The sequence below is a fragment of the Elephas maximus genome, chromosome 3, assembly GCF_024166365.1.
Source record: "Elephas maximus indicus isolate mEleMax1 chromosome 3, mEleMax1 primary haplotype, whole genome shotgun sequence".
NCBI lineage: Eukaryota > Metazoa > Chordata > Mammalia > Proboscidea > Elephantidae > Elephas > Elephas maximus.
Genome location: NC_064821.1, coordinates 69,634,308 through 69,653,226, shown reverse-complemented (window position 1 = coordinate 69,653,226; position 18,919 = coordinate 69,634,308). Strand labels below are relative to the sequence as shown.

Here is an 18,919-nt window from a genome sequence, read left to right as displayed (position 1 = left end):
TCTAGTGGAGGAGACTAGATGCAAGCATGCAAATAAATATATAATTACAACCCAAGGCATGCACTCTGAAGGAAATGGGAGTGTGATAAAGAATATGACTGGCACCAGTGTTCATTGTAGCACCTTTCAAAAGAGCCAAATGTGGACACAGCTGAAGGGTCCATCAACAGACAAATGGATCAACACAATGTGGTGATTACATACAATTGAATATTACTCAGCCATAAAGAGAAAAGAGATTCTGATGCAAACCACTATATGGATGAAAACATGCTGAGTGAAATAGTGGCAAAAGGACAGATACTATACGATCTCAATTGTATGAAATAACCAAATATACAGAAACCAACGACTATTAGCAGTTACTGAAGGTGAGAGGGAGGGGGAAAAGGAGAGTTTTTGCTTTGGGAGCATTGAGTTTATGTTAATGGTGGTAGAATGATTTGGAAGAGGGTAGCACAACATAAAGAATGTAATCAATGTTGTGTAGAAATTGTTACACTGGCAAATGTTTTGTTGTGTATATTTTCACCACAATTTTAAAAAAAAGAATATAGTGGGGATCAACTTTAGATTAGATGATTTAAGAGGGCTTCCCTGAGGAGGTGACATGGTGACATTTGAGGTGAGACTGATGTATAAGAAGGACCTAGCCTCATGCAAATCAGGGAGCAGGAACTTTGCAGCCAGGGGACAGCCATGTACAAAGGCAGGAGGTGGGGGTATGAAGAACTGCAAGGAGGCCAGGGTGGCGGGACTGGAGTGAGTGGAGAGGACAAGGAAGCCAGGGGCAGCTGAAGTGGTCGGCAGGGCCTGAAGGTCATGCAAGGAAATGTGGGCAACAGAGGGGCTTTGGGTTAAACCTTAAGAGCAGTGGAAAGCCACGGAAGCATTGAAGTCCCCCAAGCAGCTGAGTGGGGAACAGACTGTGGAAGCAGAGGGACCCCTGGGCAGATGCTGCAGATACAGAGGGGTAGGATGGACTGACTGGTGGGCGGGGACGTCGGACAGATCCTAAAGTTTCAGTGTGTATCCCGCCTTCCCTGTGCCCTGCCTCCACTCCGCAGGGACAGGGCAGCTGGAGCAGGGCCTAGCTGGCTCCGCACTGAGGTTGGCACACCCAGCACCACCATAGGCCAGGAAGAGGAAGAGCTGAGGGCTCCAGGCTGTTGGTCTCCTCTCTCATGGGCACTGAAGAGCTCCAGGCTGAGCTGGGGAAGGGACAGAAAGAGACAGAGCAGGGAAGAACCAGAGGCAGAGAAACAGTCACAGACAGACAGGAGCAAGAACAATGACGAGTGATGGGAGGAGTCCCTGGATGGTGCAAACAGTTAAGCGCTTGACTACTACCTGAAAGGTTAGTGGTTCAAACCCACCCAGAGGTGCCTCGGGAGATAGGCCTGGCGATCGCCTTCCGAAAAGTCACAGCCTTGAAACCCCTATGGAACAGTTCTTCTCTGTGCATACGGGGTCACCATGAGTGGGAATCGATTCTATGGCAACTAACAACAACAGCGTGTTTACTAAGCAAACTAACTCAGAAAAGTGATGGGGAAGAAACTGAGACCGAGACACTGGAGCAAAGAGGAGAGGCAGAGAAAGCCACCCAGAAAAGGAGACTTAAGAAGAGAAAACTGGTGTCTGGGAAAAGAAACAGCCAAGGATGCTGTTTGCAGAGCTCCCTCACAGAAGTCTCATGTCAGGGGTTCACCACTGATCCTGCGTGTGGAACCCAAGACTCAGATTGCATGAGGCACTTGGCCAAGGTCACACAGCTAATAATGGCGGGTCCAGGACTCGAACTCAGATCTGACTGATTCCCAAACCCTCTACTCTTTGTACAGGGAAAGACAGGAAAGATTATGATGGAGAGAGGCAAAGAGCACAAGCAACAGGTGGACCAAAGAAAAGAGAAAACTCTGCTTTACTTTAAAAGCTCTATCATCCTGGAGAGGAGCAGGAAAGGAGGAGGCCCTGGCCTGGAGTGACGGGCCAAGTCTAAGGAAAGGGAGTCAGCACCACAGGCAGTGCCAGGTCACGAGGAAATTCAATTACCTGCAACTCATTGAACATTTATGACACCTGCCCTCTCCAGGCCCCATATTGGGTGCTGGCGTCATGGAGACGAACCAAATGTAGCCCCATTCTTGCCTGGGGGGAGGTAGGCACATGAATAACTAAGAGACAATGTCCCAAAGGCCATAAAACTAATCCAGAAAATACTGGGAAAACATAAAGGCAGCAGGAGTTGACTCAGCCTAGGAGGCAGGGAAACAACGTCAAGGGAATGATATGTAAACCTGGAGTTTCCCGGGTAGGCAAGGCAGGGAAGACCATCTCAGGCAAAAGAAATAGCCTGAATAAAGGCAGAAGACAAGGAAGTACTGGGAAAGGTGGGCAAGAGGTGCCGTTGGGTCATGATCCAATGACAAGAGATAAAGCTGGAAAAACAGGGTTGAGATTCAGGGTGTGAAGGATCTTAAATGCAAGGCCAAGGCAACTGAATTTGAACCCTTGAATCGGTGGTGCTCAAACTGTGCCCCTGAGGAAACCCAGGTGTCCCTCAATCCAAGCTGAGAGGTTTTGCCATTAAATTAAAACCATAGCCATCTTTGCCTAATTTGCAAGAAGGTGGATTAAATTACAATGAATAGAATTTTCTCAGTTCTAAGGTATTTTTCCTCCATATATTTTTCTGAAGACTTTTAGTGCATGTCAGTTGTGTGAAACAATAACAGAATGAGTATAGAATCATGTTTTGGGTTTGTTTTGTTTTGTTTTTACAATTTTAAGTTTAATATGTCAATAATTAATTGTGTTCTACAAAGCATTGTGATTTCTGGTTTCTCCCTAAGTATTTGGAGTCATGGAAGAGCTTTAAGCAAAAGAAAGACAAAAATCTGATCTTTTTATTGAAAAAAAATCATTCTGGAGACCTGGAAAAGAAAGAATTGGGGAGGGAGAGATGGGGGGGAAGATCCCATGTAGGGAGAAGGCTGTGGACAGATAAAAACAAGAGCTGATGGCCCGGACTGAAGGTGAGTGCAATAGGGATGAAGGGGAACAGATTCCAGCACTGAGGAGGGAAAGCTTCTGGATGATTCTCCAGGCTTCCTGGCTTGGCTATCTAGGGAATTCTAGAGGAGTCAATATGGTAGGAAAGACAATTTCAGTGTCACCTAGGGAAACTTCAGAGAGAAGCCTAGTTTTGTACCTCCAGGCATAAGCAGACCTGTGTGTCACCATGAAAATACAAGGTGAGCAGGATCAAGGTGTGTGTGTACCACGGTGGGACTACCCATCATGGAACACGAACTTTCTCTAATAATCAAAACAAGCACTGATATTGATTGAGCACTTCCTATGAGCCACACTCTGAGTGCTTTGCATGTGCTATTTCTCATTTAATCTTCACAGTAACCCCCGTAACATTTATCAAACGCTTCCAGGTACCAAGCATTGTGCTAAATGCTGCAATGCTTCAAGTGAATAATATCTCACTTGGCCCTCACAACCACTTTGAACTAGGTACTACTATTTCCCCCCATTTTAAGGATAAGGAAACGGAGACATAGCAAAGCCATGTGACGTGTCTAGGATCAAAAGGCTAGAAAGTGGCAGACCAGGACTTGGAGCCAGGTTTTCCCCAGTCCAGCTCCCATTCTCAGTCACAGCACTTTGCTGTCCTCTCTCAGAGGAAAGGCTCTAGCAAGCTTCAGGTCAATAAAGTCCAGAGAAAGGAACTCTTCCTTAATCCTTCAAAGCCCTGGCTCAGTGTTTCTCAAAGCCTGCCTCTTGGGCCAGCTGAATCAGTATATTCTTGGTATCTTGTAAAAAATATAGATACCTGGACTTCTCCCCCCAAGATTCTACAGTCTACCCTGTAACACCTGGGTTTTCCATGAATCAGAATGAACTCCACAGTGGGTTTGGTTTTTTGGTTAAGGTGGGGTCTCAGGTAATTTTTATGCACCCTGAAAATTGGGAGACAGAGACCCTGTGTGGTGCAAACAGTTAAGTGCTCGGCTACTAACCAAAAGGTTGGCAGTTTGAATCCACCCAGAGGCACCTCAGAAGAAAAGCCTGGCAATCAACTTCGAAAGATCGTAGCTATTGAAAACACTATGGAGGACAATTCTACTCTGAACCACAGTTCTACTTTGAAACATATGGGGTTGCCATGAATCGGAATCTACTTAATGGCAACTGGGGTTTTGTGTGTGTGTGTATGTGTGTGTGTGTTTGAAGATTGAGAATCACAGGGCTCGTCCCAGCAGCACCTCCTCCATCCTCCATCCCACCCATCCCAGGAGCACCTTTCCTTCAGACTCCAACAGTGCACCCTGTCATGCCCTTATGTTCAACGGGGGTCTTATTTATGTCTATGTCTTCCTTCTCCTAAAAGTGAGATCTGGCATCTTGACTGGTGAACACCTTTTGACAAACTGCTTTCATTGCCGCAATTAATTCCTTTCTGGACTGTACGCATTTTGAGAGGAGGACCCTCTCCTTATGATTCCTCCCTTATATATCCTAACACACTTAGCATTTTACAAAGTGCCTTTACATCCACAAAATTATTCTATTGTTTCATCCAATCCTCACAGCAGCCTTGAACGAGACGTATTATCCTCGTTGTATGGAGGAGAAAACCGACTCCGAGTTTGACTTGCACAGGGTGGCCAAGTTAGGAAAGTAGCAGGGCTAGGCTTTAAACCCAAATCCTCTAAGCCCAAGCCCAGTACTCTTGCCTAAGTATCAGTTTACATTCACTGTATTCAATGTAGGGAAGTAAGCTTCGCCTCCCTGTGCAGTTCCAGGTTAAAATTTTAAAAATTATTATTTTTTTTTTTTTTAGTGGGGTGTTAAATGAGAAATGCCTATAAAGAGTCTGGCACAGTGAGCACTCAATAATGGTAGGGAGAAGGGGAAACTGAGGCCAGGGAGGGTACAATGACTTTCCCAAATCAAACACCTAAGTGCTGTCCCGGTTGTAGGCACAGCTTTAGGCCAATCCCAGACTCTCCTTGCTGGGTGAGCAGCTTTGGCGTCCTCGTAATCTCGGGTCCCTCCACTTCCCACGCATTTCATCAGGCTGACTCCCCAAGCGCCACCGCGTGGGCTACAGAGAAAAGAAAACTTCCCTTTAAAAAGAGCCGGGGGCGCGCGCCCGTGGGTGGGGCTTCGCCTGGGGGCGGGCGGGAGGCGGGGAGGAGGAGCGCGGTCGCGGAAGGATGACGTACCGGGGTGCGCCGGACTCTGTTTGCTGAACCGAGCATGTGGGTCTGCGGAGCGGTGTTCCGGTTGCGAGCCCTGGCCGGGCCGCGGAAGGGGCTGTGTCCTGCTTCGGGATGTCGGGGGCCGGCTGCCGCCTCCTACTCCGCATCTGCCGACCCCCCCCGGGTCCGGGCGCTGGTCTATGGGCACCACGGGGACCCAGCCAAGGTCGTCGAGTAAGAGGTGGCGCCGAGACGGGGGAAGAGACCGGGGTTCCTGGTGTGGTTTGAGACAGCTGAGGAGAAGCGGGGCTAGGAAGGAGGGACAGGGTCCTAGGAGGGGGCAGAAAATAGCAAGACCGAAACTGAAGCCCAGGGAGCGTTTGGTAGCTCAAAAAGTCCGTGCCTCGAAATAGCTGGAGACCCGAGGGGTACAATTATAACGGAAATAATCTAAGTAATAATGACTGACATGTATTGATCGCGTACCGTGTGTCAAGCAATCCCTTGTTTAAGTAGGTGCTCTCATTTGAGGATGGGTACTTGCTTTATCCCCATTTTGCAGATGAGAAAGCTGAGGCATAAGAGAGGTGAAGTCACTTGCCCAAGGTCACACAGCCAGTAAGTGACAAAGTCGGCATTTAAACCCAGGTCTGATTGACTGACCTACCTGAATTCTTACCCTCTATTATCTTTTGGTTTTTATAATTCCATGCATCCGTGGAGGGGGGTTTCAGGATGTTTTTAAGTCCATTATTTCATTTGGACCTCACCTCTCAGTAAAGTGTGTCAGAGATCAGTTTCCATTTTATAGAGGGCAAATGACTTGTCTAAGGTGATATGGCCAAGGAACGCATGTAGTGTCCTCTCCACTGCATTGACTTAGTAAAAAGAGCTGCAGATTTGGAGCCATACCAACCTAAGGTCAAATATAGACTCAGTGTCTTAGAAGCTACATGATCTCGGACCAGTCACTCAGCCTCTCTGAGCCCTCCGTTATGATTAGGTCCTCCTTCTCAGATTCTTTTGGATCTTAATCCATGAATTTTAAATGTTGATAAAAACAGTATGTGAGTTGTCAACCATTATAAATCTGCACGTAAATAGCTTTAGGCATTCAAAGAATGAGGCTACTGGAGTGGAGCTAAAGCAAAAGCACTGGTCTGGAAATCAGAAGAACTGGGGTCAAATCTTTGCCATCCCCTGTCCTACCTGTGTGTGTATGGCAAGTTACTTAGATTCTCTTAGCCTCAGTTTCATCATTTTAAAAAAAAAATGGAGGCAATACAGGCATAGCTCATAGTGCTAATCACCTGAAATCAATCTAAGGCACCCCACCAAAAAGTATGTGCTTTCCTGCAGTCCCTCGTTTACAACTCTGCTTTGATTCCCAGCAAATAGTTTGATTGTTTTCCAAAGGATAGACAAACATGGAATTATCTTAATGGTTAAAATCCAGGCTACGTATTTTGACAGCTGAACGGGATAAGCCTCAGATAGATTCAAGGTCATGCACTCAGCCTAGCCCATGCACCGTTAGAGCAATTGGAAATAATACTGAGAAGACACATCAGCCAATAAACCCCAAATTGTATGTTGATCGGAGGTAATGAATCACCATGTCTGGAAGACATCTCTTGGAGGACTCTGCTATAATGAGCTGGTAAAGCTCTGGTGAGCACTCCTCCATTTCCAGAAACGTACTCAAATGGGGCAACAGTTTAGTGACTCCCTCATAGGCTTATAATTTATGTGTCTAATGCAGGACCTGCCACAGAACAGGGGCTCCAAAAGTGTTAGTTAAATTTGAATCTAGTATCAGTAAGAAGTGCACCATGTACTGAATTCTTATTATGCTGCTCATTTGTTTAAAAAAAAGGGGGGGGGGAGCGATGTGTGATGAGGAGGAGGGCATCTTAGATGTTCAGGGACTCTGGAGAACGGCCTGGGGGGTTAGGCAGGAGAGGGAAGATGTTTGCCTGACAGAGCCCAGGGATCCTTTCATCCTAGAGAGCAAAGGAAGCTGGAAGAAACTGGTCTGGTGGCAGATGCAGCCACACAGAGGCAGATTCTCTTGTGTTTTAGTGTGGAACCATAGGTAATTTCCCAGAAGTTCAAACCATGACGCTTCCCTGAAGCATTGTGTTCAACCTTGGCTTCACGTCTCAGTTGTCTGGAGCTTTTAGAAACTACATGTTCCCAGGCCCACCACTGGGGTGCTTAGTGGGTCTAGGGTAGTCCCTGAGCATCTGTGTTTTTTAAAGCTCTCCGGGTGACTGATGCCCAGACCAGGGTTTAGAACCACTGCCCTGTGGTACAGATTATCAGGCAAGCAGTAATTGTCCCTCTGCTTCAAAAGGAACACTCCCCTTCTCACCCAGATTCTGGTGACTTGTCTGTGTATGGACTGAGGCCAGAGGCTGGGATTCTTTTGTAGTCATGTCTTATGAGATCAAGGGTAACCACACTGTTACGGAAAGAATCAAATGCCCCTTACACATCCCGGTGACTGGGTGCCTAGATCAGGTTACGCCAGTTAGGGTCATAGAACTACCCAGTATCCAAGCATAGCATTCCCGAAACCAGTGTGGTTTGTGATACTGCACTGTGGGCCAGAGCTCTGGGAAGAATGAGTTGTGGTCAACCAGGTCTGAGGGCTATGGAACTCCTCAAAGTAAGGCCCTCGGGTATCTCCTGTTCTTGTGTCTACATTTTGAATGTCCCTCTCTTCATTCCTGTCAGCCGCTAAACATTCCAGCTATTTTTTTCCTCTACTGTTTTCTCCTCTCTTTGAATTTCTCTCCCTTCCCCCACAAAATGAGTTCCCCTGAGCGCTCAGGCCTTTTCATTTAAAGGATTTAACTGCTAATGTAAGTAAAGTAAGACTGCAGAAGAAAATGACAAGCATGGGGGAGTTACAACATGGAAATTTCAGGCATCCTTATGGCCATTGTCCTTTGTGTAGAATTCTGGATTTTCTTTATCAGCTAGTTCTCGGAAATTCGATAGCCTCCTCTTTCCTTGTTCCTGGAAGTTCCATCTTGTGACTTTGCCATTTTCAGGTATTGTGGTAAAACAGCTCTCATTTATTGTACACCTACTATGTGGCAGGCATTGAGCTAAATTTTCTACATTTACTATGGCATTTGAAAACCACAATAAGCCCATTTGATCATTGTTATCCCCATTTTACAGATAAGGGAACAGGCTCAAGAAGGTTAGAATCATTTGCCCAAGATGATACAGCTAGGATATCCTTTCTTTATTTAAATTCCTTGATACAGACATAGACCTGAAGAAACAATAACAACCATCTCAAATCTTTTTTGAGAATGAGATGGGGTATAAAATTGGTAATAAACTGGGTCAAGAGTGAAGGGGAAATTATAGGTCATTCTGGTGACCCCACGTCTCTACTCTTCATAGGAAGGGCAGCGCGATCCTGGGGAAGACAGTAGAAATGCCCTCCTCCATCTCCTCCTGTTTTCAGGATCCTGGAACTTTCTTAAGTCAGCTTCCTGATCATCGTGGCTTTCTCACTTGCCTGCTGCTAGTACAGAATGAGTTCCTGAAGCTAAGCTGTGAAGCCCATGGCCACGTCCCCATTCTGTCTCAGGCTAGGTGGAATTTGGGGGAACAGGTCATGAGTTCTCACTGCAAGGCACTGTTTTCCACGGGAGTTTCCTGTTTTCACAGTGGGTGTCAGTGTTTAAAACCAAAATTTCATGCAGGTGACTTGGTTTTGAAGATAGAATTATTGTACTTTGAAAAAAAATTAGCATTCTGGTTTGGTGCTCTGTTGAAAACTGGAATTTTGGTGTATTTTTAAGTCTCTTGCAGCTCTTTATTCTGGACAAGAATGAAAGGAGGGGGAACAGGATTCATTGGTTTATTAAGTTAGCCAGCATTTATTCCTTGAAGGCCCCCTAGGTGCTAGGCATTGAGGAGGCAGAGATGAATAATACATGATCTTTGCCTTCAAGGAGCTTACAGTCTAGTCCAGGAGATGGCAACTATAGCCCAGCAGGGTAAGTGCTCTGACAGAATATGTTCACAGTGCCATGGATGCACAGAAAAGGGCCACCTACCATATATTTACACAAATAATGTGCGCATTCTACTTTTTTTTTTTTTTTGCCAACCCTGCCCTCCCCCTGCGAGGTATGCTCATTTTTTTGCATGTTGCTGTAAAAAAAAAAAACCTCACTGGGAGATGTCTGGTCGGCAAAAAATCAGAACATGTGCATTATTTGCGTAAAAATGTGGTAACCCCCTCACTGGCTTCTCTGAAGACAAAATGTCTAAGTTGGGTCCCCCAGGAGATGAGTGGGTGGTGCATGAGGAAGGGAAGTGTAGAAGTATCCAAGCAGAAGAGCCAGAGCCTCCTGTGTAAAGACCCAGAGGTGAGAGAACACAATGTGTCTGATCAATTGTATTTAGTGAAAGCATAGGGCCCTCAATATAGAGCCCTGTGAGGGAGGTGTCTGTTGAAACTGAGGCTTGGGGGAGATTTGCCCAAGATCACAGAATTCAAAATCAAGCTGAATTGCACTTCCTGTAGCACTTGGACATAACCTTCTGTCTGGACCTCAACACTAGACAGTGGAGTTTGGGGCCAAGCTTGTCTTAGTTTCCTCATTCTTGCCTCTGAGGGTGAAACTTGGCAGACACGCCTCAGCAGAATTGCACAATAGGCAGGGGCTTTTCCCGCCTATGTCTGTAGCTCCTGGGAGGAATCCTGCCACCCAGTGCAACTCCAAATTATTATTACACTCTGGCCCTCTCGTAGCAGCTGCTGCAGCTCTCTGGTAGGGTTCCAGGCCTTTCCCACTTTGCGTGGGTGGGAGGTGTTTTCTTTTTAGAGAGGGAGGAGCAAAGATGACACATGGTTAGATTTGTGGCTCAGGATGTTTCATTTGGGCCACCTGCAAGAGCATTGACCTGGGAGCTGGGTGACCTGGGTTCCACTCTCAGCTCTGCCACTATTTAGAGTAAGGAAATCACCCCAGTTTCTATTCTTCAGGTGGTCTTTGATAAAGGGATTGACCAAGGTCAGTAGTGGTAAATACGAGCAGGCATACTGTTACCCATCTTCTGTGCCAGTGACAGACCTTCCATTTCTGTACACCTCAAAACCTACACTCCGCCTTTCGGCCAGAGCTGCCATCTTGCAGTAATTTGCCAAAATGACAAACACACAGGGAAAGAGAAGAGGCACCCGCTATATGTTCTCTAGGCCTTTTAGAAAACATGGCGTTGTTCCTTTGGCCACGTACATGCGAATCTACGAGAAGGGTGATATTGTAGACATCAAGGGAACGGGCACTGTTCAAAAAGGAATGCCCCACAAATGTTACCATGGCAGAACTGGGAGAGTCTACAATGTTACCCAGCATGCTGTTGGCATTATTGTGAATAAACAAGTTAAGGGCAAGATTCTTGCTAAGAGAATTAACGTGCGTGTTGAGCACATTTAGCACTCTAAGAGCCGAGATAGCTTCTTGAAACGCGTGAAGGAAAATGATCAGAAAAAGAAGGAAGCCAAAGAGAAAGGTACCTGGGTTCAACTGAAACGCCAGCCTGCTCCACCCCAAGAGGCACACTTTGTGAGAACCAATGGAAAGGAGCCTGAGCTGCTGGAACCTATTCCCTGTGAATTCATGGCCTAACAGGTGTACAATAAAGATGCCTGCAATGCCAAAAAAAAAAAACCTACACACCTCTTCACCCCTACCCCTACCCCCCAAACAGCACTCTTTCCTGCCGAGACTAGATGAGGCCTCAGCATTCTTCTTAACATGGTGCTGCAGCCATGGGAGTTGTTAAGAGACGTGAATCCTCTGCAACCCCTTGACCAGTCCCAGCTCGTACAGTTCTGTAAAACTGAAGCAGGCATCATCTTGCGTGCTAACCAGTGGTTACTCCAGCAGCCTCCAGGGAGCAACAGTATGGCTAGAAATCTGGAGTCCTAGACACAGGATTTCACCAAGGGCCCTTTTGCCCTTGGCTGGCTACACAGTCAGCAGCCCCCCAGCCTCCAGCGAGGCAGAGACTGCATAGTCATCTTTGGCAGGTATCAAAGAGACAGAGATAACTGTCGGCAAGGACTGTCCCCTGCTGGTGGTCCAGTCTTGCTCTCTGGAGCAACAAGAAGAGTTAGGCCTCAGCAAACTAAGCAATGGAGACTGCAACTCCCTTCAAGCAGAGTTTCCCAGATGTCAATGGATGTAGGATATTATGGAGGTTGCAAGGTTTCAGAGATTTCAGTTAAAGAGGGTTTCTTTGCCAGCCTCTGGTAGAGACTTCCAGAAGTTGCTCTAAGTCTCTGATTTTCCTCAGTTCAAAACGATTGTGCTGAAGAGCAAAAGGATGGGTCCTGAATGGTGGGAGGGTGGAGTTGCTTCAAGGTGGGGACACCACAGGAGGTGCACGGAGGGGATGGGTATGCTTGGCACACCAACTGATGTGGGACAGATGAACTTTGCTTAGGAAAAAGAGCCCTTCCTGAGAGCCCCAGGCTCCCTGAGAAGCACAGAAGTTGAGGCCACCAACATCCTCTGTTGGGTAGTGAGCTGAGGTACTTCATTCCCTCACAATTGCCGTGTTGTGCCCTGCTTATTAATTGTTATTCACATCCCGCAGCAGTTTGCCCAGCTCACCAGACATTTCACTAAATCACTCCAGACAGACTGAGGAGAGCCATGTAAGGTGTTGATTTCCTTTCCCCTGGTGCCCCGTGATGAGACACACATTCTAGGCTCTCTGTACTGAGCAGATGAGAAAGTATCTGTGTCCAGTAACACTCTCCCTGCCTGCTCTTCCTGTTCAAAATGATATTGACCTGTTTGAGGTGAGTGCAAGATGCAAGATAAGTACAAATAGTTGCTAATTAAATGCAGAAAGCGGGAAAGATATCTTAGCAGAGTTGGCAAATGACACTTTACATGGCGAATATAACTGAGCCAGTCTCCAGGGTACTGGCCTCTTTTTTTTCACCTCTCAAAAGGCTCTTTCTTCTGCCTGCTTTTGTCTCCCTTGTACTTTACACAGCATCACAGGTGTACAGCCTCAGCCGCAAAGAAGCCTTTGTGACCTTATCCAGTCTGGGATCTGTCGATTGAAGGCAGTGGCATCCCACTGGGTTGCGTGGCGCCATTGCCCTTATCGGAGAAGCCGAGAACAGTGCTAGGGAAACGACTTGAGACCTAGCTGGGCTGTGCTCGGGTGCTTTATTTGCACTCCCAAGACACAGCTACCTGTTCCTTTGGTGAGTTTAAAAAAAAAAAAGGAATAGGGAAGAAATTGCTAACATTACACCAGAGGTCCAACTCCTGGAATTCAGACTTAACCTCCAGCTTCCTTCCTGTCTCAGCAGAGTGGTATCCTTGACGACGCTGTCAGAACTGTCTGCAGGAAACGCGGTGTCTTTGATATTGATGGCATTCCTTGGGGCAGGCTGGGGCTGGTCTCCCTGGTGAGATACGGCTGGACCAACACCCCTCCTCCCGGGCATGCAGCGTGTGTCATGCCTGCCCTCTGCCATCACCCACCTGTGTTTGCGGCTTCGGTTTTCCATCTCCTAGACTTGTGCCTGCCTCACTCTCCTTCCCTCCCACTGTGTGAATCTCTGCTTGCACTGAGCTAGGCTCCTGGAAGACTGAGGAGAACTAGGAGGAGATTATAGCCCAATGGTGTTTGAGGGAATGCCGTTCTGCAGGCTATTATTTTGTGGCCGTGAAAATAGTGTTCCCAGTCCGGGTTACATCAGGAAAGGTCTAGGTTACACAAAGTCAAATGGGTTTCTTAATTTCTCAGAGCCTTTATGAATTCTAATGTGCAATCTGAGTCTTATAAAGGGAGTTCAGCATTTCCCAAACATACTGAACCCCAGAAAATACCTCCTAATATGTCCCAGAACTAGAATCCCACAAACATGGTTTAGAGGATCCTGGTATAGTGTTTGATATGATGAACTTTGGGGTCTAAGATCAAATTTTACCACTTACTAAGTTTGACCTTGGGCAAGTTACTTCTCTAAGCCATGGTTTCCTCGCGTGTAAATTGGGAGCAATAATGCTCTCCACCTGGGTGTTTTCAGGATAAAATGACGTGTATGTAAATGCTGAGCGCAATGCCTGGAGTTTAGTAACGCATCAACATTAGTGTTTTCACTTGTCAAGCCAAATCACCCGGAATAAGTGTATTCACTATCTTAGACTCCACCTGCACACAACTGACTCAAAGTCTTTATGTCCAGAGTGCCCTCTGCTCCGTATCTGTACTGCCAGCCACCTGCTTAGAACTTCAAGTATATCACCTCCCTCTCCACTGCAAATCCGTTCTTCCTTCCTCCCTATCAATGTCCAGTTACCCAAGCCAGAAGCTAGGAGCCATCGAAGACTTCCCACTCCCTACCCCACCCCCCCAACACACAGTTGGTCTCCAGGTAACATCAATGTCACTTCTTATTTAAGAGATGCCAGGTTATTGAATCCTCTCTATTTCCACAGCTCTTACCTGGCCTACTGGCCAGTCAGATGATTTGTCATTCCTTCTGGCAGGAGTACCTTCCCCCGCTCAGTCTATGCAATAAACTCCTATTTATCCGTCAAGCCACAACTAAGGTATCCCTTCTTCCAGAAACTGTTTTCCCCCTCCAACTCTCAGTCGGCTTTAGCCCTGGGAGCCTGCTTCAGTTGGAGCCCTTCTCACAGTGTCTCCATGTGTGGGCTCTCACGTTCTCATGTAACCAAGTTCCCCGAAGGGCGTTTATTTAATTCTTTAAACCCCTTGACACAGCACCTGCTCTTAGTAGGACAAATTTAATAATTTGTTGAATTAAATTTATTTGAATTTTCCAAACAGTTACTGTCTTCTTTCAGTGATTCAGAGGTACAGACAGCTGATAGTTTCAGGGGTTTCCTTGATATTCCTACCACTGATAACAGCTGTCATTTCTTCAGTATCTACTGTGTGTTGGGTACTGTAGTAAATGCTTTGTGTGCATTAACTCATTGACTCCTGTGAGCTGAATTCTGATGTTATCCCCATATTACAGATGGGTATTCTGAGGCTCATCTACATGGTAAATGGCCACAGCAGGATTCAAACCCAGTATTGCCTGTATCAAATTCAGGTTCTTTCTGATACACTATCTACCTTTTTTTCCCTTCTTGACTGTGGACATCTAGATTTTTAATAAGTGTAATCTTATTGAAAAATTGATGTACAGTTTCCTGTGAGGAAAAGAACCATGAGCCTTTGCTTAGATTGAACTCTCATAAGGATAATCTCCATTTTTATTTGTGCCCATCCTTCAGGGATATTTTCCTAAATAGCCCAGAACCAGGGATAATCAGTACAAGCCTCAATAGCCAAGTGCCCTTGGTTCGAAACAACCCCTCCCTTGGTTCCCTAAACAGCTGGCAATTTTATGCCACATTTTCTCACCAGAGAGAAAAATTAATAATGTCCTTAGGAAGCATTATTGAGCATTGTCTTGGTCTGAGGCCCTGTGCTAAACACCGAGTTAAGGAAGACTGAAAGTTTTCTGCCCTCCGTGAGCTCCCAGTCTGACATGGAGAGACACACACATACTGACTAGGAGGTAAGTCAGCCTGAACAAACCTTGAAAATATTATGCTGGATGAGATAAGGTCAGTCACAAAAGGACATACTGTATGATCCCACTTATTTGAAATACCTAGAATAGACAAATGCGCAGAGACCAAAGTTTATTAGTGATTTCCGGTGGGGGAGGGAGGGGAAAAGGAAAGTCGTTGCTCAAGGATCACTGAGCTTCTGTGAAGGGTGATGGAAAAATACAGAAATGGGTAATAGCGATGGTTGCACAATGTGATGAACGTAATTAATGTCACTGAATTCTACATGTACAGAGCTTTTTGAAATAGCATTTGTTGTGTATAATTTTGAGTCCCTGAGCTTTGCAAACAGTTAATGTGCTCGGCTGCTAACTGAAAAGGTTGGCAGTTTGAGTCCACCCAGAGGCACCTCAGAAGAAAGGCCCAGTGATCTACTTCCGAAAAAATCAGTTATTGAAAACCCTATGGAGCACAGTTCTACTCTGACACACACACGGTCGCCGTGAGTTGGAATCAACTTGATAGCCACTGGGTTTTTTAATATGTATTTTTACAACAGTGAAAAAGAAAAACTAATTAGGTGGTAAGTAAAAAGCACTGAGCTTGGAGTCTGAAAGACCTGGATCTAGATGCAAATTTCTGTGTGCAATTCCAAAAGTCACAAAGCTCTGCAAACTGACAGTTTTTCCTAGCTCGTTTGGAGGGAAAACCTGGTCTGACATGAGGTCTTTAAAAGGGTCGTTATTCATCCCACTTAGTGCGACTTCATACATTTTGCTGCAGAAACTGCAGTGTGTGTGATTACAGGGTGCTGCTCCAGCATCCACTGGGGTGCATATAATACATGGTTCTGAGCCCTGGAACATGTCTGGTCCCAAAAAATTTGGAAAAGAGATTGTGAACCTATGCTTTGTCATGATCAATTGGGAAAAAAAAAAAGACTTTGTAAACAAAAAAGCAATAAACTCATGTAGGATGGTCTTAAACAGTACCCTCGCCCCTACTGACAGAGTATAACAGGAGCACCAAGGATGGAGCAAGTCATTTTTTTTTTTTTTTTTTTTCAGGGCCAGAAAGAGGGTCAAAAGGCATCTTAGGAAAGTAAAATTTGAGCTGGGTCTTAAAGGGTGAGTTGAATTGCTCAGTGGGTAGAGAAACTGTGGGAAAAGGAATTCTGGGCTGAGGAAGAATGTGCGGAAAATATGTAGAAAAAATGTCTTTAAGCTGCTTGAGAGCATGGACTTTGTCAGCTTATAGAAAAACTGATTATCTGTCAAAATACAGGAGAGAAGCAGTATGGATAATATAAAGGGGCAGCTAGTTCAAAATCCATTTGCTCTGAGCAGGCTTTTCCTTTGGAATGCAGGCTTGTGCCTACGTTCACAGAAATAGCACCAGCACCACCCTGGCTGATGCCTCCCTGCTTATCTGCTTGGTGGGGGCGGGGCATGGAGATTGTTGGCTCCCCGTAAGGCAGATACAGCAAGGATCAACCCCAAACACTAGACCAGGTGGGTGTTCATCCCACTGCCCTCTGCTTGGTCTGGGCCCAGCCCCTCACCAGCTGGCTTCTCTAGCATTGCATTGCCAGGGTTCAGTCAGATCATCCACTTGCTACTTTTGGTGACCTTGAGCCAATTATTTACCTCTTGTGTGCCTTCATTTGTCAACTATGGAATTAGAATAATAGAGTATCAACCCTGAACATGAGTCCAGGTGGATTTTCATTCCACTGGCCTGTGCTTGCTCTGGGGCCAGCCCCTCACCAGTTGGCTCCTCTAGTGTTGCACTGCCAGGGTTCAATCAAGTCATCCACTTACTACTTGTGGTGACCTTGAGCCAGCTATTTACCTCTTTTGTGCCTTCATTTCTCAGCTGTAGAATTAAAATAATAGTACCTGAAGGTTAAATGGAAGCTGGCATGTACAGTACTTGGCATGGTACCTAACTGGTAAGCACTTGACAAACAGTAGTTATTATTACAAGGACTCCTTCTGGTCTGTGTATAAACACGTACATTCCTTTATACTTTAAAAAGCTTTCTTCTCTCTGCCCCTGGTCAGCAACTCATTCCTACTTAGTCATTTTCTGTAGAGAGTTTGTTTTTATTTTCGATCATGGTAAGGCATGGCCTCTGTTACTTTGGTCATGAGCCAGTACAGGGATTCTCATCTTGGGGTCCCCAGGCCCTCGGGGGTCCTAGTAGGCAGTCAGGGGAGTCCCCAAACTAATTTCAGGGTGCTGGTGTACAGAATGGTAAAAAGCACTAGCTTTGGAATTAGCTAAACCCCACCTCTTACCTGGTATCTTACCCTGGGTGAGTTTCATCATCTCTGGGAGCCTCACATTCCTACTTGATAGAATGGGAATATCAATACTTTCCTCACAGGAGCTTGGCATCTTAAGTCAGGTCATATATTTAAAGCCCTTAGCAGCGAACCTGGTGCATAGCAAGCACCTAATAAATGCCTGCCATTGTCATTACTATGAATACAAAGCATTTCTTGAAAATAGCATTTTTACCCCAAGATCAAACCTCAGGTATAATTAAGGGGTAGGATTTTTTGTGGGAAGCAGGTGGGATTACATCAGCTTAGTACAGTGACGCTGTCGTCTCATGCCAGCGACCTCTGGTTGGCAGTTATATGTGTCTTTGTTAAATAAAAATGAAGGGAATTACTGCTTAAGAAATACATTTGGACAGAGGAAAGCATTACAAACAGTCTTAAGGGTGTGGTGAAAGAAATAAATCTCTGGTAATTAAAAAGTCAAGGGGCCCACAAATCTAGTTCACTGATCAGTACTGCCTGTTTGGTAGGTCCCCTTTTTAAGAAAAAAAAAAAATTTTTTTTTTTTTTTAATTACAAAAGTAATACATGGACATGGTCACTGTGAGCATCCCTCAAAGGTTTTACCCATTAACCAAATTTCCATTGGGATGAAGACATTATATTGGTACTGTGGTGTCTAGGACCCACCAAGAGGCAAAGGGAATTAACACAAAGACTCGAAATGGGAGAGGCTCTCAGAAGTGATCAAGTCCAAACCACAACCACCCCACCCAGCTGTTTGCCAAATGGAGAAACGGCCCAGAGCAAGGAAGAAACTTGCCCAAGGTGACAAGGCCCCTAGCTCTCTGTCCAGACAGACCAGGATCCTCACCCAGAAGGGAGATCACTACAAGGGGTGATGCATAGTCACCCGGGGCGTTCTTTCCAAACTACAGAGGCCATCTCTCCATTTCCTCCACCCTCTCTGCAACAGACAGAAATGTCTCCCCTTATCTATATGTGTTGGGACCAAAAAAATAAAAAGTGGGCTAGCCCCAGTTTTCCCATATATGTTGTTCATAAGAATTACTTGGGATACCCCTTCTCTGTAATTTTTATGATCAAGCATTTTTGAGAAACAAGGCTAATCCAGGCCAGCAAAGGTTTTAACTATTTTCCGTTCCAGAGTGGGCAGTGGGGCTGCGAGGTCACTAGGGATTATCCACTTGCAGGTGATGAGTTAACTTGTATCCTGAGCTGGTTCCTCACAGCACCTCTTTTCTAACAGAACCCTGGGCGCACAATGGCAGCTCAAAAATGTTGCCTGACCTACTTTGGGGAGATGATTTGAGTGAAAGACGCCCTGTCTAGCCTGGGTGACATTAACGTCTCTCTTTGGCTTTGTGCTTAGACTGAAGAACATGGAGTTAGCTGCTGTGGGCGGATCAGATGTCCATGTGAAGATGCTGGCGGCCCCCATCAATCCATCTGACATAAATATGATCCAAGGTAACCTTGGTTTCTGTGGCTTATGTTAATTGGCTTTCTTGCTTAGCTGCCCCCTCATTTTCATTCCTCCTCAGGTACAGGTGTGAAATTCCTGTGATTAACAGCAGTTGTTCTCCAGATGAGCCGTCTGCAGACTATGTCAGCCCTCTCTGGCCTTCCTTTTCTGGAATGTGAGGCTTTTTGAGTTAGGATTTTGGTGGGGGTAAACCAACCGTTGTGAAGTGCCTGTGATATGCTGGGCTAGCTTCATATATTATCTAAGCCTCACACGTAACCATGGATACTAAGCAGTATTATCCCCTTTGAACAGGTGTTGTAAATG

General features: G+C 45.8%; 1 protein-coding gene and 1 pseudogene across 3 annotated transcripts in view; both read left to right on the top strand.

Annotated features, from left to right (window-relative positions):
- The first annotated feature begins 5,246 nt into the window (after positions 1–5,246).
- MECR (mitochondrial trans-2-enoyl-CoA reductase) overlaps positions 5,247–18,919 on the top strand; it is a 35,482-nt gene continuing 21,809 nt past the window's right edge. For 2 of the 3 annotated variants that reach the window (XR_007516582.1, XM_049878518.1), the window contains exons 1-3: positions 5,247–5,453; positions 15,886–15,945; positions 18,500–18,597. Coding sequence is in view for 2 of the 3 variants with exons in the window: in XM_049878518.1 (XP_049734475.1) it covers positions 5,278–5,453; positions 15,886–15,945; positions 18,500–18,597 (334 nt within the window). In the remaining variant the exon portion in view is untranslated. The remainder of the gene's footprint in view (positions 5,454–15,885; positions 15,946–18,499; positions 18,598–18,919) is intronic. The other variant, XM_049878519.1, reaches the window with a different exon arrangement.
- LOC126072814 (60S ribosomal protein L21-like) lies at positions 9,435–15,862 on the top strand (annotated as a pseudogene).